A 25,249-nucleotide genomic window follows, 5' to 3' on the forward strand; every position below is an offset into this window, starting at 1 on the left:
TTACATTCTTTATTTATTCCTAAAAATTACAAATATTGTCTTAATCATCAGAGCCTCCATGGCTCAGGCGGCAGCGCGCCGGCCTCTCACCGCTGGATACCGTGGTTCAAATCCCGGTCACTCCATGTGAAATTTGTGCTGGACAAAGCGGAGGTGGGGCAGGTTTTTCTGCGGAGACTCCGGTTTTCCCGACAAAGCGGAGGTGGGGCAGGTTTTTCTGCGGATACTCCGGTTTTCCCTGTCATCTTTCATTCCAGCAACACTCTTCACTATCATTTCATTTTATCTGTCAGTCATTAATCGTTGCCTCAGAGTAGTGCGACAGGCCTCGGGAGCCGGCACAATCCATATCCTCGCCGCTAGTTGGGGATCCATTCATCCCATTCCTGACCCAGTCATTGACTGGAAATCAAGTTGTAGGTTTTCATTCATCATTTCTTAATCATTGTTATCCGGTCGATTAGATTAGCAGTTTGCCTTTTTCTACCACTACGAGCGCTAATGTGAATCAATGCATTGTTTCACTTAGGCACCACTACGGGCGCTAATGTTAGTCAATGCGTTGCCTACGAGATGTACAAGGCGGGGACATAGCTACTAATTTGTCTCTGATAAAGCGGCCCGACCGTGTTCACGGTTTGGCCGCTAGATGTCAGGTTTCCGTTCTGTTCTTGATGGACTTGAACATTGTGATACGCGGAGTAATTGTGATGCTGTGTTGATTTTGTGCAATTTATTGTGAATATCGTTTCTGTCGGTGAGTGTCTGTGAGGTTGAGAAAAAGGTGCACTGTTGTGTACCTCTCTGTATTTCGGATGACACTAAGAAAGCATGAAAATTGACGTTCCATAGTTTCCCTTCCGAGTGCGGTTTAAGGGAGAAATGGAAGCAAACTATTTCTAGGCAAGGTGATATAGTAGGATCTCTTTAGGTACCTATCAATTCTTCTCATAAACCAGATTTCAGTGTAAGCACATCAATCAAAATTCCTTCTGTTTTAATTGTGTATCCTGTACACAAACAGGAAAATGTCAAACGCAGGAAGCGTCCAGCTCCCAAAAATGATGTATTGCCATCAAAATTTAGTAAAAGTTCCGATTCAGATAACGATGAACATACCATATCTTCATACGTCAGCCACAAACTAAAAAGGAGTACAAGTCTCGTTTCTATATCAAGGAAAGTCTACGAGTATCTCTGTTAAATCTAAAAAATATACGGATCAGAAAATTAAATACCAGATTACAGAAAATAATCTGTAAATTGAGAAGTAGGATACGGGTAATGAAATCAGAAAAAAAGCTTTACGGTATCTGAACTTGACCAAAAAGCAAACCAAATTGAAAAGCATGCTAAAACTGGTCATTTAGGAGCTTTATTCCTGTTAGAATGAATTTAATTTTCTTCTTCTTTCTTCATCCGTTTACCCTCCAGGGTCGGTTTTTCCCTCGGACTCAACGAGGGATCCCACCTCTATCGCTCAAGGGTAGTGTCCTGGAGCACCAGACTTTGGGTCGCAGGATACAGCTGGGGAGGATGACCAGTACCTCGCCCAGGCAGCCTCACCTGCTATGCTGAACAGGGGCCTTGTGGAGGGATGGGAAGATTGGAAAGGACAGGCAGGGAAGAGGGAAGGAAGCGGCCGTGGCCTTAAGTTAGGTACTATTCTGGCATTTGCTTGGAGGAGAAGTGGGAAACCACAGAAAACCACTTCGAGGATGGATGAGGTGGGAATCGAACCCACCTCTACTCAGTTGACCTACCGAGGCTGTGTGGACCCCGTTCCAGCCCTCGTACCACTTTTCAAATTTCGTGGCAGGGCCGGGAATCGAACCCGAACCTCCGGGGGTGGCAGCTAATCACACTAACCACTGGACCACAGAGGCGAACACAATTTTAATTTTACGGAAAGAAAACAGAGAAATACGGTGAAACGACGCTAAATATTTGCGTAACGGGCATAACATCGCTCACCAAACAGCGGCTTCAATACGAATGTCAACATATCAGATGTGTGGAGGAAAATATTGGATCGCTGATAATTGGCCGCAATCTCGATCCGCTTATCGGATACTCTGAGGTACAATTAAGGGAATCGGTAAGAAGTGACAAACTCGCCATCAGATTTCTCTGCTTCTTTCGTGAATTACTTCGTTTAAACATATTGTAAGAAATGCGTTGTAGAAAATAAGTCAAACAATTGCTCTTGGTCTATCTTTGATCTCATATCTGTTTGCTGCCTTATGAAATTACTAGTTTTAATGAATTTTTATAGTTTTTCATATTCGAACGTGTTGTAATGAGCGGGCGAGACAGATCAGTAAAGAGAACTCTAGCGGCACTTGCCGGAAGTATCTCGAGGACGAGTCTAGTGTGCTGTATTTCCCGGCCTTGTGTATCTCCTAGGCAACGGTCAATGCAGAGTTCCACTTAAGCCCTTACAAATATATTTGCCCTTATCACTACATTCGGAGAGGATATTTTTCAAAATCCAAAGCACCTAAGGTTCTTGATCCAATGGACACATTACAGAAAGATATATAAATAAGTTAATTTGGCTAGGATCTGAATCAAAAAGAAAACGAGTAAAAGAACAAGCGATTTTAGGCTGTTTTTCTGTAACTGCGTTTGGACGGGAAGTGATTTCGAACTTTGCTATTTTTAGTTTGATAAAGCTATCCAAGACCCGCAATTTAAAACATTTCCGGGTCCTTTAGCCCTTCAACTCTCGGCACAATGAGGAAATTTTACGTTTTTCGTAGTATGGGGACCCCTATATTGTCTGCTAAGAAATGTTTTCGACACAGAGTAGAAGAAAAATAAGTCAAACCCCTTTTATCTCCTAATTTCTACAAATCCCTTACCCAACTCCTAAACACCTCAGTCCAGCTTTAACCCGCCAGAATATCTTGGTCAGAGAGAAGGCGTTACTTTCTAGGTGGCCCGCCTCCCCCTTCAGGGGTAGAACGAAAACTTTCTTAGATAAAGTAAAAATGGAATGACACCAAAGTTTGCAAGGAAGGATACATTTTCCATTTTGTGCTTTTTAACACGGATATATTAAGTGGCTATCGTCACTAAGTGAGACTATCCAAACTTTCAAAATGATTACTCGCAGGCGAAGTTGCATGTCACATTCGTTTTTTCATTATTTTCAGGATAAGTAATTCGAAAATATTTATTCAAGTAGGGGAATGGAAATTCCTTAACACTTTTGCCGTCACATGTTTATTCCGGCTCCGTTTTCGACTACGTTGTACACAGTTATCTAAATTATCGAAATTATTCATTAACCACAAAAATCTGCCAGTAAATAAACGAGTACTAGTTGTATTCTGGAATTATACCTTTGCCACGACGACTTGGCGAATGCTGGGGCTTCAGAGTTGCCAAGCTCTCGATATCGATTCCCAGAATGTAACGATTACAGTTTTATTTTCAGAAATTAATTACGAGTAGACCGCATCTGTGATCCAGTGGTTAGTGTGTTTAGCTCTGAGGGTGGCCTGGGTTCAAATCCCGGCTCTGCCAAGAAATTTGAAAAGTGGTACAAGGACTGGAACGATGTCCACTCAGTTTCGGGTGGTCTACTGGGTAGAGGGCGTTCGATTCGATTCCCTCAGCCATCCTCGAAGTGACTTTCCGTGCGTGGTGCCGGGATGGTACAACGGCCACTTCCTTCCTTCTTTCTGCCTTCATTCTTCTCATTCCTCACAATGACCCTGTTCAGTATAGCAGGTGAGGCCACATGGGCGAGGTACAGGCCGTAATCCTCAGTTGTATCTTCGGCCAAATGTCTCATGCTGGAGGACACTGACCTGAGGTGGTAGAGGTGGGATTTCTCGCTGAGTCCGAGGGGAAAACCAACACTGGAGAATAAACGGATGAAATAAATAAATAAATAAATAAATAAATAAATAAATAAATAAATAAATAAATAAATAAATAAATAAATAAATAAATAAATAAATAAATAAATAAATAAATAAATAAATTACGAGTAATGTTAAATTTTACTATTACAAGTAATAATTACAAAAAATATTCATTACAAGTAATTCGGTTACTTTTACTAAATTACTTCCCAACTCTGCTCACAACCACAACCAATCGTACATGGAGCCTTTTAAATCGCACTCATTCCTTGTACACTGCCCATGCTCAAAGCATTCAGAGTGAGTGTCTGTTAAAGCATTACGTATTGCGCCGATAATTTAAGGAAAAATCACTTGATGCATTTTTGGATAAAATGAAATGAAGGGGGTGTCCCTGTGCCACCGAATGCGCCACTGGTCAGAGGACACTGGCTTAGCTGAGGGCAATGGCTAGGTCACCAGCATCCAGATTTAGACTGCGTACTTGGTTAGCATTGTTAACTTTTTGCTTTTACTAATTATAGAAATATGCATCATAAAACATCTTATCAATTAGTTTTGTGAGTGGAATTAAGGATGTTTTCACCAGAATGTCAGTTATTGCGTGGTTCCGTTGTATTTTTTTGTAGGCCTACTTGCTATAAATGGGATATTCGTGTGAAAATTCGGAATAAAACAAGGTGGCCAATTACACAGTACTGTCTAGCAGTGACATCCTATAACTATACTGTTTACATTAGAAAACCGCCATCTGTTTCTTGGCACTTAAAGTTTGACAACTGGAGTACCATACGAAGACAAGGTAGATGTCACTGAGGCGAGCTGCATGTACAGTACCATTTTTACCACACACGAGCCCTACTACGATTCTTACAACTCTGGTAGTACCGGTAATCGAAACCAGGCTTCCGTGGACGGCAGGTGGACATTATAAATACAATGAGGTAACAATTAACCATCACTTTACATTAGTAATTAAACAAACTCATAAAAATAATATAATTTTATGTTCGTACTTCGACGTAAATGTGTCTTATCTTGAAGTTAACCATGTTTTTAGGTAAGGCTTGCCTATGTCTGTTAATTAATTCTTTATAAAATAATAACTACTGTTAACATTACACGTATCATTATATGATTTATTCCACACAGTGTTTCAGAAATTGCTCCATCGCTATGTGACCACTTCCCCCCCACCGCTGTGGCACTCTATACCTGAAGAGCCTTGGCCTACCAAGCGACAGCTGCTCAGCCCAAAGGCCTGCAGATTACGAGGTGCCGTGTGGTCAGCACAACGGATCCTCCCCACGTGACCACTAGTTTTTATTATTTCATAAATAATATGTCTTATAGGTGGGGTCATCTGAATATTTGTGTCACGAAATTAGCTATATAAAATGTGCCACACGATGTTACCTAGCAACCGTGCAGGCTGTGATGTGAAGTATTAGAAAATCATTGTGTCCTCATCCCGAGGTGGCGCAGCTCTTTTTAGGCACACCCCCATTGGAGGTGAGCTGTATGTACCATTTCAACCACATCCCAGACCTCCTGCCAGTTTTAAATTCCTGGCAGTACCGGGAATCGAACCCAGGCCCCCGAGGACGGCAGCTAACAACACTAACCGTTACGTTACGGAGGCCGACATGTGAAGTATTGATGGATGGCCGTGACTGAGAGACATATTATATCAAAGAGGCTTCATCTCATCATACTCTAGAAAAATGATTTTATTTTACCTTTCTTTCTTTCTTTCTTTCTTTCTTTCTTTCTTTCTTTCTTTCTTTCTTCTTTTTTCTTAATCTGTTTACCGTCCAGGGTTGGCTTTTCCCTCGGATTCAGCGAGGGATCCCACCTCTACGCCTCAAGGGCAATGACTTAGAGCGTGAGATTTTGGGTCGGACGATACAGTTGGGTCCGAGGACCAGTACCTCGCACAGGTGGCCTCTCCTGCTATGCTGAACAGGGGCCATGTGACGCATGGAAAGATTGTAAGGGATAGACAAGGAAGAGGAGCCGGTGCCTTAACTTAGGTACCATCCCGGCATTTGCCAGGAGGAGAAATGGGAAAGCACGGAAAACCACGTCGAGGATGGCTGAGGTGGAAATCGAACCCTCCGTCTACTCAGTTGATATCCAGAGGCTCCAGCACTTGTACACTTTTCAAAATTCGTGGCAGAGCCTGGAATCGAACCCGGGCCTCCGGGTGTGACAGCTACTCACACTAACCACTACACTTCAGAGGCGGACCAATTGATTTCCACAAGGGGAAATCTGGCAGTATCTTTTCTAAGCCAGTGAGGACTTCATCTATATTTTTCGCTCTCAAAATTCGCTTAGAGATATTGCAAGCAATAACGAGTTTTTTTTAGAGATATTGCAAGCAATAACGAGTTTCAGCTAATGATTAACATTATCAGATGACCTCTGAACCCCTCAGACGGGTATATAAACCGCGACCAGCACCGTTCAGTCTGTTCTTGTCGACAGACACAACCATGAGGACGGCAACCATTGTAGTACTGGCTCTTGTGGCAGCCCTGGCAGCTGGCTCCGTGATCCCACCCAGGGAGCGGAAAGTCGGTAAGAAATATAATATTTAATTTAAATATTGTTTTTTAAATAATTCCGTTCCTTTACCACTGACTAGTTTTGTGTATCCTTCAATTGCACAATCACCAAGCTCGATAGCTGCAGTCGCTTAAGTGCGGCCAGTATCCAGTAATCGGGAGATACTGGGTTCGAGTCCCACTGTTGACAGCCTTGAAGATGTTTTTCCGTGGTTTCCCATTTTCATACCAGGCAAATGCCGGGGCTGTACCATAATTAAGGCCACGGCCGCTTCCTTCCAACTCCTAGGCCTTTCCTCTCCCATCGTCGCCATAAGACCTATCTGTGTCAGTGCGACGTAAAGGAAATAGCAATTGCACAATAAGATGCTACTTTAAGCAATTATTATTATTATTATTATTATTATTATTATTATTATTATTATTATTATTATTATTATTATTCTTATTATTATTCTTATTCTTATTATTATTATTATTATTATTATTATTATTATTATTATTATTATTATTATTATTCTACCGCTTTTCCCACACTTGTGGGGTCACGGGTGCGAACTGTGTCGCACATGTGGATTTGGCTCTGTTTTGCGGCAGGATGCCCTTCCTGACGCCAACCCTATATGGAGGCATGTAATCACTATTGCGTGTTTCTGCGGTGGTTAGTAGTGTAGTATATTGTATGAATATGAAGAGGAAAATGTTGGGAAAAACAAAAACTCCCAGTCCCCGAGCCAGAAGAATTAATCAGAAGCGAATAAAATCGTGACCCTGCCGGGAATTGAACCCGGGACATCTGAACCGAAGGCCTCAACGCTGAACATTCAACCAAGGAGTCGAACAATTATTATTATTATTATTATTATTATTATTATTATTATTATTATATAGCCTCCGTGGTTCAGGCAACAGCACGCTGGTCTCTCACCTCTGGGTTCCGTGGTTCAAATCCCGGTCTCTTCATCTGAGATATGTGCTGGACGAAAAGGAGGTGGAAAAGGTTTTTCTCCTGAAATTCCGGTTTTTCCTGTCTTCCTTCATTCCATCAACACTCTCGATTAACATTTCATTTCATCTGTCAGTCATTTATCATTTACCCAGGGGAGGGCAACAGGCTTCGGCAGCCGGCACAATTCCTATTCTCACCGCTAGATGGGAGCTTCATTCGTTCCTTTCCTGACCAAGTCGAATGACTGGAAACAGGTTTGAGGGTTTTCATTATTTTTATTACTTTCCGTGGTCTGCTCTAAACTACTTGGGGTCGGCATTATATGTGGATTAAACCCGTTTTTACGGCCTAATAACTTTCTTGACGCCAACCCGTTTTGAGGTGCGACATAGAACTATTACTACTGCGTACTTCTTATGTCGTTTCTATTGTGAAGCGTTGTGTGTAAATGAAGATGTAACACAAAATCACAGCCCCCAGGCTATAGGAATTAACCAGACGTGGTTAAAATGCACAGCTCGGACAGAAATCGAACCTGGACTCCTGCGACTTCACTGGCAAATTCAGCTAAAGAGTCGAATATACTACTCTAATGGGATCCCAGTAATCGGTTCATTGCTTGTAGGTGTGATGGGCATGGGCGCCCATATGGCAGTTTCTAGAGGGGGTCCCAGACCTGGGGGTATGTAGTAATTTTAATGTTTTGGAAGATAAATGGCGAATTGTATTCTGCGGTAGAATAACCCACCGTATCCTCTGCCGGTTGGCGGTGGACGGTACTACCGCTTTTACGTAATACTGACTTTTAAATCATTTTCTTGAAAGGAAAACGCGTGACTACACTAGATTTTTGCCTTTCCCTTGCCCCCGGTTATGGGCACCCTTGGTGATGGGAGATCACCTGGACTGGAAAAGTCATTAAAAAGTAATAGTTTGATTTGTCATATCTTGGCTTTCCCCAGTCCAAAATTATGTATAATATGTGTTCCTACAACAAACTTCTATTCGTTATATAAATATTGTGGCACCACCGCCACGGGGCCTTAGCTGACAGCTTACGTTACATTTCCGAAAGATACATTTTTAAAAGTTATAGGTACACATTCCTCAGGAACTACTGTATAAGAGCTAGAACAATCAAACTCAGTAGATTTAGAAATGCCATGTATCCTGAAAAAGCGCGATTGTCCCGAATTTTGGCTTCGAAAACAGATATACCGCAAGAACATTTTACTTTATTGCAAGTATCCGAATTTTTACTTTCACTGGGGGAAAAAAATTAAGTTTCATAATTTCTTGTATTTTATTCAATTTAGTGACTTAAAAATTCAATCAAAATTTTGTTTATTCTTTCCCTTCGGTAACGAGCAGTTCATCTTTCTTTCTTCTTTCTTTCTTAATCTGTATTCCGCACACAGTTGGTTTTTCCTTTGGACTCGGCGTGGGATCTGACCTCTACCGCCTCAAGGGCAGTGTCCTAGAGGGTGAGACTTTGGGTCGGGGGATACAACCGGGAAGGAGGACCAGTACATCACCCAGGCGGCCTAAGCTGCTATGCTGAACTGGGGCCTTGGTGGGGTTTGGGAAGATTGGTAGGGATAGACAAGGAAGAGGGAAGGAAGCAGTCGTGTCCTTAAGTTAGGTACCATCCCGACATTTGCCTGGAGGAGAAGTGGGAAACCACGGAAAACCACTTTGAGCATGGCTGAGGTAGGATTCGAAACCCCCTCTACTCAGTTGACCTCATGAGGCTTTTTGGACCCCGTTCCAACCCTCGTACCACTTTCAAATTTCGTGGCTTAGCCGGGATTCGAACCCAGGCCTCCGGGGATGGCAGTTAATCACACTTCTTTTACTGGTTAACCTGTTCCTTCGGATGGAAAATAGTCCTAAATTTTAAACATGTGTAATTCAGATTGTGAAAAAAGAAAAGCGTCCAAATTTTAACTTTGATTGAATGAATCAATTACCATTCGATATTAAAGAACAGTAATGCAAATATAACCTGTGGTGTAGAGGTAGCGTGCGTGCCCCTCACCCGGAGGCCCCGGGTTCGATTCCTGGCCTGGTCATGGATTTTTACCCGGACCTGAGGGCTGGTTCGAAGTCACTCAGCCTACGTGATTAGAATAGAGGAGCTATCTGACGGTGAGATAGCGGCCCCGGTCTAGAAATCCAAGAATAACGGCCGAGAGGATCCATCGTGCTGACCACACGACATCTCGTAATCTGCAGGCCTTCGGGTTGAGCAGCGATCGATTGGCAGGCCAAGACTCTTCAAGGGCTGTAGTTCCATGGGGAAAATGGGGGAAAATGCAAATAGAAACAATATTTAATTGAACGCAATAAATCCAGTTTCGTATTATTTTGTTGTGATGTGATATTATCGTTCATTATTGTTTTTTACAATAGGATTTGATGATCTATATTACGTGTGTACACTTGTCGCATCCAAAGTTTTGACTGTATTTTTATTGTTGGTTTGGCAACCTGTATACTTCTCTCATTTATTGTCAATCCCCCCTCCCCCCACCTCTAAAATATTAGTATGAGACTAACCACTACCGAATCCTTGAGTGAAAAATATTTTTTTCTCAACAGCCCAATTTAATAAGACAAAATACATTTTTGATACTACTGTATTGTAAGTCTTCATTGTTGGTAGTAGTGTACTTAACTTGAACATTTCGTGAAAATTGTACCTAAAACTGCTATTGAAATTCGAATGTTTGAACATCAATCAATCAATCAATCAATCAATCAATCAATCAATCAATCAATCAATCAATCAATCAATCAATCAATCAATCAATCAATCAATCAATCAATCAATCAATCAATCAATCAATCAATCAATCAATCAATCAATCAATCAATCAATCAATCAATCAATCAATCAATCAATCAATCAATCAATCAATCAATCAATCAATCAATAAATAAATAAATATTGATTTCCACTAAGGTTGTTGCCAAGATGGCAGATTCTCTATCAATAGTTAAACCTACATTTTTCTTAAAATATTTCAAGGAAGTTGGAAATTTATTGAACATCTCCCTTGGTAAATTGTGTTCTTGAAATCCAACTTTATCTTTATCAATGCCTTTCCACACAATTTCTCCAGTAGCAGTTCGGAATATACTGCTGCTCATCTCGTTACTCACAGGTCTTTCCAGCTCAGAGTTTGTAACATTTTCATAACACTACACTTTTGTCGGAAAACACCCAGAACAAATCCTGCTGCTTTCCTGTGGATCTATTCTAGTTCCTAAGTAATTAATCTTGGTGCCAGTTCCGTACACTAATTGTGGACTTATCAGTGGCATGCACCCTCTCGTTTTTATTCTTAATAATTATGAAGGTATCTGTAACCTTATTTATTTACAACCACATTAGTCTAATTACCCCAGTGAAGATGTTTCCTTACATTCACATCCATGTACTTACAGTGACCTCCATGAGGTAATTTGTCTCCATCAATACAATAAATAAAATTAAAATTAATTTGTTAATTTGTTGCTACACGCATCCCTATTGGTAGTGGCTACTACGTATGTTCTTTGAGCTAGTTGATGTTGATAGGTAAATTAAGTTTGGCAGTTCTAGTTCAAATAGTTTCTTAGAACTCGGTCTGGAAAGCCAGCAATAACGCCCGAAAGGATATGTCATGCCGACCACACGTCACCTCTTAATCTGCAGACTGAGCAGCGTTCCCTTGGTATGCCATGGGCTGTAGTGTCATGGGATATAGTTTGCTTCAGTTTATTGGGTATATCTACAAAGTAGGCCATGTGCAGGTCCTTAACCTCGGGATTTGATTCAGGAGCCTTTACGTTAACGAACTGGTGGAATTACTGAAGTTTGGTTAAACTGCACTGGACGCCACTGGACTGACGGAGGAAACAAGGAAGGCTCTGATAGGAAGATGAATATAGCTTCATTAAACGTTTACAAACCACATTGTAAAATCCTCGTAAATTCTACTTATTTCAAAGTATTAAAGCTCTTAGTTCTTTTTTATCGTAAAATTACTAACGTTTCGCCCCAGTGTGTCCGCGTGCTCAACAGTTGGATATCCACACTTTTCCAAGACGTTGATGAACAGTGCGTCGTTGAGACAGCACTGCAAGCCTCGTTTTCAGGATAATACCGTGACAGTCCACAATATTCTCACTTGTCTAAATGCCTGCCCTGCCTTTGGTTCTTTTGTCATTTACCCTCAAATACGGCGTTGTGCCAGAGAGCATTTTCTGCCGCAGTAGTGAGTAGGGAGACAGGAGACGGTACTTAGTAACTTTTTTAAATAATTTTATTTGTTCGGGGCCTCGACCTAGAAAGATCTTTTGCCCCTACTTGCTCCATATGTGAGGAACCTGCGTGTATTTTGTAAATGGCGGAAGTGTTAAGTGTTGAATGTGAGGAAAGAAACGTTAAGGACGACACAAACACCCAGTCCGCAGGCCAGGGATATTAATCATTTACAATTAAAAACCCCTGACCCGGCCGGGAATCGAACCAGGGGCCGCCGAGTGACAGGCAGATGGGTTGCCCCCTACACCGCGGGGACGACACTTAGTAACTTAGTAATATTTTTATTTTTTTCATCAACAAATTCCAGGTGCCTTGTTCCTATTTAGGTTTTTCAAAGCTCTGTCGAATTCTGACCACAAAATTGGATCTCCCATTTCATCAGCATCAACAGCTTCTTCTTGTTCCAGAACCTTCTCAACTACTTCTTTCCGTTGATACAATTGTTTACTATGTTCCTGCCATCTTTCTGCCTTGTGTTCTTTCCCAAGAAATGTTTTCCCATCTGAGCTCTTAATATTCATACACCTAGTTTTTCTTTCTCCAAAGGTTTCCTTGAATTTCCTGTATGCAGCATCCACCTTTTCTACAACCATATAACCTTCAACATCATCTTAAAAAGAAAAGGAATTTACTCACTTCGAACATTATAATAGGAATTAGAAACATGTTTTCGTCTGAAGCGTGGCATGGTATGGAAGTGAAACGTGGACGATGACTAGCTCAGAAATAAGGGGAATAAAAGCATTTGAAATGTGGTGTTACAGAAGAATGAGAAGGTGAGGTGGGTAGATTGAATCACAAATGAAGAGGTACCGATTCGAACTGGTGAGGGAAGGACGATTTGGCGAAATTTAACCAGAAGAAGGGACAGAACGATAGGGCACATCTTAAGACACAACTGATTTGTTCTTGAGGGAAGTGTAGGTGGTAAGAATGGTAGGAGTAGACCAAGGTAAGAATATGGCAAACAGATTAGAAATGACGTAGGATGTAACAGTTATGTAGAAATGAAAATGTTATCTCAGGATATGGTGGTATGGAGAGCGGCATCAAACCAGGCTATGGACTGATGACCCAAATAACATCAACAATAAACTTATGGCAGGTTGCACTAAAACCTTGCATATTAAAGATCTTTTATCGCTTACATTCTTCGTAGGAGTTCATAGAGGATGTGCTCGTTCACCTGGGAGGAATGTAAACCCAACTTACAAAGTTCCCATAAAACTGAGATTCAAGGCAACTTCAGGCGTATGTGCCTTGTGATGACACTGAGTTCCATGAGAATATTATACAGCAGATGATAACACAAGAAGTGCTCATTTTGTAGCTATTTCTAGGCTTGTGCGGAGTGTTATTACAGAATACATTTCAGCAACAAATCACAATGCTAATAAAAATGTGAGGATAATAACATTCGCTATTAAAGAATAGTGGGATAAAATTGGTTTACCTAAAAAATTGGTTCCTGGGCCCTTTCATTATATTAAGATTAAGTTTTAAAGAAGTTTATATTTTCTATTCTATTTCCAGCTGATAAGGACTTTCTGATCAAGCAGAGGAACATTATTCAGCTCTTGATCCGCCCACACCAGCAGAATCTGTTCACGGAACAGGTTGAGATTGGAAATGCCTACGATTTGGAAGCCAGCCTCAACAACTACCGAGACACCCAGGAGGTGAAACGCTTCTTGGCTCTGTACAAGCATAACGACTTGCTGCCTCGTGGAGAGGTGTTCTCTGTCCTCTACAGGGATCACATCTGGCAGGTGGAACGTCTGTTCAACATCTTCTTCCTGGCCAAGGACTACGACACCTTCTACAAGACCGCCTGCTGGGCTCGTGATCGTGTCAATGAGGGCATGTTCGTGTATGCTTTTTCGGTAGCCGTGCTGCACCGTCCAGACACCCAAGATATCATCCTCCCACCCCCCTATGAGGTGTACCCCGAGCTGTTCGTGGACACCACTGTCATCCAGAAAGCCTACGAAGCCCGTATGTCTCATCAACCAGGTCCCTATGTGATCCCTTACAACTACACCAGCCACGTCCACAACTACCTGGACCGCCTCAACTACTTTAGCGAGGACGTCGGTCTGAACACGTACCTCACCTACCTTAACTACGAGTACCCTGCTTGGCTGAACACCCGCAAGTACGGTCTGAAAGCACAGCACCGTGGAGAACTCTTCTACTACACTCGCCAGCAGCTGTTGGCCCGCTACCAGCTGGAGCGTCTGTCCCGTGGATTCCCAAGCGTCGAGACATTCGACACCAACATCTACAATCCCGTGAAGGTACAGTACATATATCTTAAGATTAATTCCAGCTTAAAACATGGCTATATACATATCTCTGCATTCCAAAAGAGACTACCTTCTATGTATATCACCGCAGGAAATTCCGAGTATATAATCTATATTATGCATATAGCTAAATTTCACTGTTGTTGCCATTAATGCTTTCACGGCCCGTACTTACAGACATGATAGTGTATAGGCTTTTGGGCTTATGCCGTGTCATGAAAATATGGTGAAATTCCTAACGTTTCGCAGAAAACTGTGCTCTGCGTCCTCAGAAGAAAATTCGACTGTCCACGAGAAAGGCTTCTGAAACAATGTCACTTTGAATTTCGGAACGTTATAATAGAAGGGAAAATGGTACGTTCATTCGCCACCAGGTGCCACCCAGGACGTGGCACAACGCTAGCGTTCGAAGCGGAAGCTGACTGAACCATCACAATCAGACTAAGCGGTTCACATATCGTGTTTGCGTAACATATGGCAGGTGCAAGACATAGAGATAAGCCTGGAATGAAACATCTGGCGACGAGGAACGTACGAATTTCGAAAACACCGAGAGAAAATAACAATAGTGAAGGGACCGTGAAGGGAACTACCTACGCAAATTCTTAATGGCTGGCAACCAGGTATTATTTAATTGATAGCCAGTGCCCCTGATGAAATTGTTAGGATTTCTACGCATTTCCACAGCTTCCCGTATAATCCTGGACCTGTAGTGTCTAGTGTGGGTAAGAGTTCGAGCATCGTTGAACATGACATCATGACGCGACGATAGAGCGTGCTCAGCTATTGCCGATTTGTCAGGTTGGTTGAGACGAATATTACGTTCATGTTCTTTGATGCGGGTACCAATGGACCGGCACGTTTGGCCGATGTATACTTTACCGCACGTATACCCCAGGATGTCAAAGTGGGGACAATTTGTCCTTGGTTTTATTCAGACTGCGAGCAATTTTAGTGGCGGTGCCAAACACGGTTTTTATATTGTGTTTGCGGAGGACCTTGACAATTCGATCTGTGGCGTTGTGAATGTAAGGCAAGAAGGCGTTTCTCTTCACTTCTTCCGTGAGTTTGCTTGGTCGTTTCTCTGGGATGTAGGGCTCTCTGGCTATCAATTAAGTAATATCTGGTTGCCAGCCATTAAGAATTTACGTAGGTAGTTCCCTTCACGGTCCCTTCACTGTTGTTATTTCGTCTCGGTGTTTTCCAAATTCGTACGTTCCTCGTCGCCAGTTGTTTCATTCCAGGCTTATCTCTAAAACCTGCCATATGTTACGCAAACACCATATGTGAACCGCTTAGTCTGATTGTGATGGTTCAGTCAGCTTTCGCTTCGAACGCTAGCGTTGTGCCACTTCCTGGGGGCCATCTGGTGGCGAATGAACGTACCATTTCCACTTCTATTATAACGTTCCGAAATTCAAAGTGTCATTGTTTAAGAAGCCTTTCTCGTGGACAGTCGATATTTCTTCTGAGGACGCAGAGCACAGTTTTCTCGGAAGCGTTAAGAATTTCACCTTATTTTCTTGACACGACATAATCCCAAAAGCCTATACACTATCATGTCTATAAATTTTACTTGTATTTGATGGTAATGTATATTCTTCTATGTCTGCATTTGTCACTTCATTTTGTTTTAAATCTATAATCGATTCAGCGGCATAATCATTCTTTATTATGTAAATGTTGTCAAGTTGTATCTAATGGACGTTTGAAAACGAAGAAATTCACCGAGAAATAGAGTCAAAATATTGAATGTGACTAATATAAGGGACATTGAGACATAGAAAATTATATTAAAGACGAGAAATACAGAGGGCGTCGATCTCGGAATTGATGATATCAAAGCGGAGGGGTAGAATGGATAATAATGGAGACACTTATTTTATTTTTATCCATTTTATGCCTTTGTAAATGGCGAAGTTAGTGCCGCGATATACGTACATAGTGACGTAATTTCGAAGTTATTACATAATACCATATATATTTTCAATTACACATACAAACTGAGTAGTAGTGTTATGATAATGTCAAAAGTGATTAATATTCTCTATGTATACTTTAACCTAATGATAGCTCTACATCACGCATCCTCTCAATTACTCTGACAATCAATCAATCTGTTCACGTATTTAAGGGGATATCTCGACAAGACTGCCTAAATGAGCCTACTGCTTCGGATACTGACCGGGAGAGAATATCAAATACTGACGTGTAATTAAACGGTTTCATAACGGAAACCTAAAATTTTAGGTTATGTATTCGGGTGTAGATTCGAAATAGTATTCACTATGCTAATTGAAGAGCTCTGAAATTACTCATTAGAGGTAGAAAAGCCCTTGTTCAGATAGCTGACGTTCTACGGTAATAACTATTGTTTACACATTTGTAGAACTGACAGGTGTTTGTATTGTTTGACAGGTTGGCTTCAACCCCCACCTCCACTACCCCAACGGACAGGCTGTCCCTGCTCGTCCTGAGGGCATCAGGGTGCACGACAACGACCTCGTCGACGTAGACGAAGTCAAGAACATTGAATGGAGAATTAGGAATGCTATTGATAGCCACTCCTTCATCGCTGTAAGTTGAAATTGATTCATTGCCATAATCTGTCATATAGTAGAGTGTTTAGGATATTCAAATGCCACATGAGATATGTTTCCTCTTTGCAGAACGACGTTGATGGTTACAGAAGAGCTTTCATCAATGAAACTGACGGCATTGAAGTTCTTGGAAACATCATCCAAGGTAACGCTGACTCCCTCAACAAGCTGTACTTCAAGTCTTACTTCGGAATGCTGCTTTCCCTGTACGGACACATCGTGGATCCCGAGCACGAACACGGAGTACGTATAATACTTTTAAATACTGTTTGTTGATAGTATTTTGTGACTCAAATAACAACAGGTATAAAGGCCACTTTACACTATGATGACAATGCAAGCCTTTACTTTACACTTATTCATGGGTCTCCACAACATTTATTTGTCAGCAAGTGTAACCTGCGTACACAAATTCTGGCTCGTGTAGGTGTGGTGATTTAAAATGTAATTAAATGTCTTACAGCCCCTCTTTTTCCAGCGCCAACCTCCTTTCTCTTCTTACGTACTTCTAGCAATATGATTGACAATTTTCCTTCATCCGAAAGATGATGGAAGAGTTACATTTACCCCTTCTGGGGCTGTACCTTAATTAAGGCCACGGCCGCTTCCTTCTCACTCCTAGGCCTTTCCTGTCCCATCGCCATAAGACCTATCTGTGTCGGTGCGACATAAAGCAACTAGCAAAATTGTAGATCGAGTTGTCTACAAAGGTCGCTGGTGAGTTGGACATGGGAAAGTGGCTTCTCTTTGTTCTAATCCGACTATACTGTAATCCTTGAAACTATCTCATTGGCCGGGCCGAGTGGCTCAGGTGGTTGAGCCTCTTTCCTTCTGACCCCAACTTGGCAGGTTCGATCCTGCCTCGGTCCGGTGGTATTCGGAAGTGTTCAAATACGTCAGCCTCATGTCGGTAGATATACTGGAACGTAAAAGAACTCCTGCAGGGCAAAATTCCGGCACCTCGGCGTAAACAGTGAAAAGTAGTTAATAGGGCGCAAAACAATAACCTTCTTCTTCTTCTTCTTACTGTCTGATTGTACTTTGTCAGTTTTCGTTAATATTTCTTTCTTCATTTAATGATTAAGCTAAATATTATTTTATGTTAAATGAGTGTATAGTTAGTATTTATCCTTCATTTCTTCTTAAAATCTTCGTCTAGTGAATGCCGACGCTATATTAAGGGACTCAATAGCCTCAGTGAAGAATTGAGATCTTAAACATTCAGTTCTCATTCAGTGGTCCATGTTGATTTTGAACTTTTGTTACATAGGTTTAAGGAGTCCAGTACTTAAGTCATACGTTCTATGGTTAATATTATTCTACTAATTAAAGTACTTCCTTAAATTTTCAGGTCGCACCATCTGCATTGGAGCACTTCGAGACTGCATTAAGAGACCCTATTTACTACAACGTCCTCTACAAGGTCGTTGATCTGTTCAATGAATACAAACGCCAGTTTAAGAGCTACACTCGTGATCAGGTGAGTTCTCATATCAAATACGTAATCACAATTCTTTGCTGACGAAATGTCCTCAATTATACTACATGACCTGTCGAACGGACGTGTTTCTAGAAGGCAGAAGCCTGACTAGGCTGAGAATAGATTACATTCAAATGATAAAAATATCAAGGCAATCGGCTCCCATGATATGCTAAATATTTTCTTAAACAGGCACTCTTGAATTTAATTAAGACCATTCTCAAATTGAAATAATAATGCCCATTAATATTTTAATTGAATCTAATTTCGTCAATTCTCGGATATTGAGGATAAAGCTACTGACATTCGTCGTTATTACTTCAGCCTATAAGAGAATGCTGTGCTCAGTTCAACAAAATTCTTCCACATTTCATGAATTATTAGTATAAGTGTATCTCAGTACAGAGGATTCGTCGTGCTGACCACACGGCGCCTCGTAATCTGCAGGCCTTCGGGCTGAGCAGCGGTCACTTGGTAGGCCAACACCCTTCAGGACTGTAGTGCCATGGGGCTAGTTTTGTTAGTATCTCAGTAGTATTACGTTATGACTTTTCTCACTTTAATTTTTGTTTCTATTCAGGTTTAGAAGTTTTCCAAGAACTGCAATTAAAAATAATCACATTGACAATAATCCACTTACCTTCGAGGACTATTTCGTTGTTGCAGCTCGCTTTCCCCGGAGTGAAGATCGAGTCAGTCGATGTGGACAAGCTCATCACCTACTACGACGACTTCTTCTTCAACCTCAACAACGCCGTGGAGATTGAGAAGGTCGAAGAAGCCGACAGTCTGGACATCCGCGTCCGTCAGCAGCGTCTCAACCACAAGCCATTCACCGTTCGTGTCAACGTGAACAGCGACAAGGCTGCTAAGGTGATGGTCCGCTTCTACCTGGCTCCCAAGTTCGACTACCTGGGCCGTGAACTCACACTCAACCAGAAGAGGAAATACGCCGTCGAGCTCGACCGCTTCCCCTACGAGAGTGAGTATTTTCTTACGATTTCTGTACACTTTGAATAGATACTCTCCCACAAATTTATCAAAATCTTCTGTACCAGTCGCATTATATTATCTAAAAATTACGAATACTGTTTCAAAACACAAGTCCTTGCTTTTTTTCTGACGTGTAAATATTAATTAATTCATTCAATTTCCATATTGAAAACATTTACTTCAAGAATTCATCTATAACCATTTCTGAGAAAACTCCGCACCTTTAGCTTCTTTTACCATATATATCTTGTTCTGAAATAATGATGTAACTAGAGGACTCGTGCTGCTCCGCAGTATTCATTATTAATAGGTTAGATATCTCGTCTTGATATGCCTGTCGTAGTCATATTGTTTTTCCTGCCCTTTTCAATGGTTTTATGAACATATTGCAAGAAAACCCGTCATGGTATGCCGCAGTTCGTAGTCAGAATTCATCAATTCTGACGCCATTACGCCGTTATTTGGTACAAAATCTATCCATATGTATTAGCTTTTTTCATCCTGCAGTTCTTGATGTAAAGCTTGGCGTCGTAACGTAAAAAGCTTCTATATAGAAGGGTTGTCTCGTGAGCTCATAGATTAGTCTCCGAGGAAAGTTTTTGGCAGGCAGAGAACTTTTTAAAGATACATGGCCTTCATTATTTCTAATGCACTAGGTTATCCTTTGATAGGTGTTCCCGGATAATGCCTAAGCCTTATGTCATGATGGGATCCGTTTGTATGTAGACTTTTTTCTCTTAGCAGCATACAGCCTAAGTTATTTGGAACACTCTGCCATCTGTATATAGCAGGGAATAGTATTCTTCCGTAATCAGAGGAATTGTATACTCTCTAGCTTGACAGGTAGTAATCAAACATGGCTGCATGCAACCAGCTAATTACAGAATGTATTGTGGGTTAGGGTAAGCCTTCGCCTGCAATTACTGGAGCGATCATTTAATAATTTGATTTCATCTATCAGTCATTAATCATTGGCCCAGATGAGTGCGACAGGCTTCGGCAGCCGACACAATTTCTATCCTCACAGCTAGATGGGGCCTTCATTCTTTCTATGCCTAACCTGGTCGAATGATTGGAAAACCGGCTGGGGATTTGCGTTTGAATTTTCAACTCTTTTTGCAGTCTTTGGAGACGCCGAATGCCTGAAACCTTGCACTGATTGTTTCTCATCTCATCCACAGTTGTTGCTGGCAGCAACGTGATTGAACGCAGCTCTCGCGACTCCAACGCCGTCGTCCACGACCAGCTGACCACCAACATCCTGCTGAAGAAGGTGAACCAGGCTTTGGAAGGCAAGGAGCCCCTCTACATTGGCTCTGTAAGTGCTGTGTCCTTACTACTCTGCAGATCTTTTACTGCCCGGTGATGGCCTAGGTACAGTTCTCTAATTATTATGTTCTGTTTCCTCTTCTTCAGGCATTCCGTCACTGCGGATTCCCCGAGCGCCTCCTCATCCCTCATGGTAGGAAGTCTGGTCTGCCTCTTAATTTCTTCGTGGTGATCACACCCTATGAAGGCCAGGACCTCAACACCCACCCCTCAGTCGTGTCCTGCGGTACTGGCTTGAACTATGATGATGTGGATACCACTCCATTGGGCTACCCATTCGACCGCACCATTTGGGAATCCTCCACATTCTTCGTACCCAACATCTACCAGAAGGACGTGCTCGTCTACCACAAGACTCAAGAAGAGATCAACAACCCCTGATCACGCTCTTCGACAAGGCAGAATAACATCTTTCAGTCAATAACAACTCACTGATTCAGAAATGATTTAACATCGAAGGAAAATAAACACCAACCTCTTGACATGATGTTAAGGGAATCACATTTCTGCTCAAGTACAATAAAGACTGAAACTTTACAATGTGTTTGATTTCAAACTGATTTCTTACCTCCCTGCGACCTTAAGGTACATGAACTACATGGTTCTAATCCAGATCTGCAAAGCTTCTTGAGAGAGGATTACCCTCAAATTTCACCTTATCCATTCCATTCACTTTCCAAGACTATAATATAAACTGAGAGTTTTGTCTGTATATTGCTCAGAATTAAGAAATAATGGTATTCGCGGACTCTATCCATATGTACGGGTATCACGAGGAAATAGCTGAAGATAATTTAGTGAAAATCGGTATGTAAAGTCGCAGAATGAGGACCACAATCCAGGTTATAAATAATTTTATCTACGCTAAGTGAAATGGTAGCTTAGGGGAATGCCCGACATTTCATTCTCAAATAAGGAAAGTTATATAGAATTAAACTTCCGATATTATAGGCCTACATTTTTACGCCTATTGTAACAGAGATGTTAATGAAAATCTATTTTTGTTGCTAGGTCCATATCAATGCCGAACCACGAGATAATGGGAAAAGGGAATTTAATGGAAATCTGTACCTAAAGTCGGGGAATAAGACAGTACAGTCTAGGCTATAAATAATTGTATTCGCGCTGGATGAAATGGTAGATTAGGGGAGGGCGCCTAAAATTTAATTTTTAAATGTTATTGATCTTGTCAAAAAATTATAGAGAATGCAATTTAGATCATTTATGTCCTATACAGTTTTAGCGTAACGACTATGATAACAGACCCCAACGAGGTGCCGTAATAATGTCCAGCAGGATTTCTTTTGCGTGACTGAGGTATTTAAGCCCCTTTAGATAACACTGGAGCGAGTCAGGATGGAACTCGTATACTTGGGCTCAGAAAGTTAGGACACTACCGCCTGAGATGGTGGTGGTGGTGATTATTCTTTTAAGAGGATGTACAACTGGGCAACGATCCTCTATACAGTACTATTCAGAGAGAAAAAATGGAAGGGATCCGACACATCGAAAAAGGAAGGTATCGGCCAAAGAAAGACAAGGGCCACGAAGAGCGTGAAAATGAAAGACTCACTAGGCCTCGCAATCTAATGTCATCGGGGTCGAAAATAAGCAAGAGCTGACCAAAGGAAGGTCGGATAGGGCAGATGAAAGTAAGGAGCCTAATACATGTAATTGGAAGCAATACCAGGACTCAGCTATAATAATTATAATTTCGTGTGGCTATTTCTAGCCGAGTGCAGCCCTTGTAAAGCAGACCCTCCGATGAGGGTGGGTGGCATCTACCATTTTAGGTAACTGCGTGTTAATGTGGTGGAGGATAGTGTTATGTGTGGTGTGTGAGTTGCAGGGATGTTGGGGACAGCACGAACACCCAGCCCCCGGGCCATTGGACTTAACCAATGAAGGTTAAGATCCCTGACCAGGCCGGGAATCGAACCCGGGACCCTCTGAACTGAAGGCCAGTACGCTGACCATTCAGCCAACGAGTGGGACAGGACTCAGCTGAAGGGCCCCGTAGTTGCCAACCACACCCCCAAGTTAGGAGCCCCTTGTGGCCTTTTAGTCGTCTTTTACGACAGGCAGGGGTGTTATTCTACCGCCCCTACCTTCAGGGGAATTGGAATGTTCATGGTCAGCGTGTTGCTTGAATTCGAGGCCGGGTCCAAAATTAGCGTTTAACGAGCGAGTTGGCTACGCGGTTAGTCCAATATGTTTTTCCGCGGTTTCTGATTTTCGCACTAGGCAAATGATGGAAGATGCACGTTAGCTGTATTCATATTTTCATATCTAATCTGGCGCATTGTGGCTGGCGTGATATTTGTACATGGCTAAACATTTGGGTGTCCTTACCTTCAGTCTTTTTTATACAAATCTCACAGCGGAAGATAGATTTGTTCTAACTCCTCTGTGACAAAAAACACAAAATCGTAATAATTAGGATTATTACTCAGGCGAAATAATGAACGAAAGAGAAATGCTTTGGAACAGGTAGTATTTCAGAATACACGTCCTTGCGATTGCTTTCTTCGTCTCTTAAACATGGTGAGACCATAGAGTTAGTAAATGATACACTAGAGGTAGCATTGGCGCCGCTGTCTACGAGAGAATCACTGTAGCGAGCGGAGCAAGTTGATATCGCAGCTGTTTGGCAAAAAGTTCACTCCGCTGTACTAATCAATGTAAATAGGGGACTTTTAAAACTGTGGGGATATTGATATGGTTTAAAATGCTTACAAAAACGTTATCAGAGACTGAAGTATACTTGCAATGCTTCTCTTCAGTAAAAAAAGGAAGCTCAAAAAGCATAAATACTGGAGAAAAGCGTGATAAAAGATGACGGTGTTCAAGTGCAGTTAAGTAAGACAAAATCAATTTACAGTTCATATTAAGTCTTCTAACAACATACGATTAGAAGGAGAGCACGAATATTTCGCTATTTTTTGTGTAAATGACCAGGAATTTGGTATAATTCTGCCCAACAACCGAAAATGTCCTTTCTCTTACGAAGCGGATGAGCGAGAGTTTAGGCCTAAAAGCGTTGGCGAGACTTTCGGTTAAAGTAGACAAAATATTATCATCGTCGGTTTAGACTCTAACTTTCTGAGCCCAAGTTGGAAGGTTCGAGCCTTGCTCATTTCGGTGATAGCCTACTTGAAGGTGCTCAAATATGTCAGCCTCTTGTATACAGATTTAGCGGCACATCACGTCACCTCAGGGTCTTCGAAAACCGTGCAAGTACTTAGTGGGACTTAAGGCTATTATTATTATTATTATTATTATTATTATTATTATTATTATTATTATTATTATTATTATTATTATTATTATTATTATTATTATTATTATTACCGGGCGAGTTGGCCGTGCGCGTAGAGGCGCGCGGCTGTGAACTTGCATCCGGGAGATAGTAGGTTCGAATCCCACTATCGGCAGCCTTGAAGATGGTTTTCCGTGGTTTCCCATTTTCACACCAGGCAAATGCTGGGGCTGTACCTTAATTAAGGCCACGGCCGCTTCCTTCCAACTCCTAGGCCTTTCCCATCCCATCGTCGCCATAAGACCTATCTGTGTCGGTGCGACGTAAAGCCCCTAGCAAAAATTATTATTATTATTATTATTATTATTATTATTATTATTATTATTATTATTATTATTATTATTGCTATTGGTTTTACGTCGCACCGACACAGATAGGTCTTACGGAGAAGATGGGATAGGAAATGGCTAGGAGTTGGAAGGAGGCGGCCGTGACCTTAATTAAGGTACAGCCTCAGCATTTGCCTGGTGTGAAAATGGGAAGCCACGGAAAACCAGGGCTGCCGACAGTGGGACTCGAACCCACTATCTCCCGGATGCAAGCTCACAGCTGCGCGCTCCTAACTCCACGGTCAACTCGCCCGTGAATTATTATTATTATCATTATTATTATTATTATCGATGTTTTCTAAACGTGATTGCAAGTAGAAATATGACACTCGGTTGTGGTTTCAGCCTATTATGGAGTTTTTATTTAGCTTTTCCAGAAATGTATGATTTGCTTTAAGATTTTAACTTTTAAAATGATTTCCGTTAATGGAAAGAGGGTGTGGTAAATTATATAATTAATATAATAATAATAATAATTATTATTATTATTAATATTTTTACAATTTGTTTTACATCGCAGCGACACAGATAGGCCTTATGTCGATAATGGGTTAGGAAAGGACTAGGAGTGGGAAGGAAGCACCCGTGTGCTTAATTAAGGTACAGCCCAGCATTTGCCTGGTGTGAAAATGGGAAACCAAGGAAAACCATCTTCGGGGCTGCCGACAGTGTGGTTTGAACTCTCTATTTTCCGAAATCAAGCTTACAGCTGTGCGGCCCTAACCGCATGACCAACTCACTCGGTCAATAATTTTTTATGCTTGTATATAGTCCTATATGCCACTTAAGGGAATAATATTGACGAAAGTAAAAGACCCAGATGTTCACACGGTGTTGCACATCTAGTCTGTAAATTATTGTAAAATCTGGTAAGGTATGAATGGGGACTGCTACACGTGTTGCACGAGGGGAAAGCAACAAACTGTATATACACAAAATATATTTAATAGCTTTTAATATGTATTTTCAGTCTTCAGCCCTAAGGCTAATTGGATTCTCAATAGCTCCGCCATCAGCTGTCATAGATGACCTAGGCATCACTGAAGAGGCGTACTAGGGAAATGAAGAGTGAGGTCGTTTCTCGTTGTTTTCCTCACCGAGCCAGAAGTTGCTATTACATATCAGTCTGCCAAGCCCACTGAAATGCATGAACCAACCGACCCTATGAGCAACATTTTCGCATCATT

At 41.6% G+C, this 25,249-nt stretch overlaps 1 protein-coding gene across 1 annotated transcript; it reads left to right on the forward strand.

Moving 5' to 3' along the window:
• The first annotated feature begins 6,350 nt into the window (after positions 1–6,350).
• LOC136857554 (hexamerin) lies at positions 6,351–20,954 on the forward strand. Its single transcript, XM_067136309.2, has 8 exons — positions 6,351–6,458; positions 13,240–14,003; positions 16,431–16,589; positions 16,682–16,855; positions 17,964–18,092; positions 18,759–19,074; positions 20,267–20,403; positions 20,502–20,954. The coding sequence occupies exons 1-8, from the start codon at positions 6,374–6,376 to the stop codon at positions 20,793–20,795; spliced, it is 2,058 nt and encodes a 685-aa protein (XP_066992410.2). The 5' UTR covers positions 6,351–6,373; the 3' UTR covers positions 20,796–20,954.
• Positions 20,955–25,249: the final 4,295 nt, after the last annotated feature.

This window comes from Anabrus simplex, chromosome 1, assembly GCF_040414725.1.
Source record: "Anabrus simplex isolate iqAnaSimp1 chromosome 1, ASM4041472v1, whole genome shotgun sequence".
Classification (NCBI taxonomy): domain Eukaryota; kingdom Metazoa; phylum Arthropoda; class Insecta; order Orthoptera; family Tettigoniidae; genus Anabrus; species Anabrus simplex.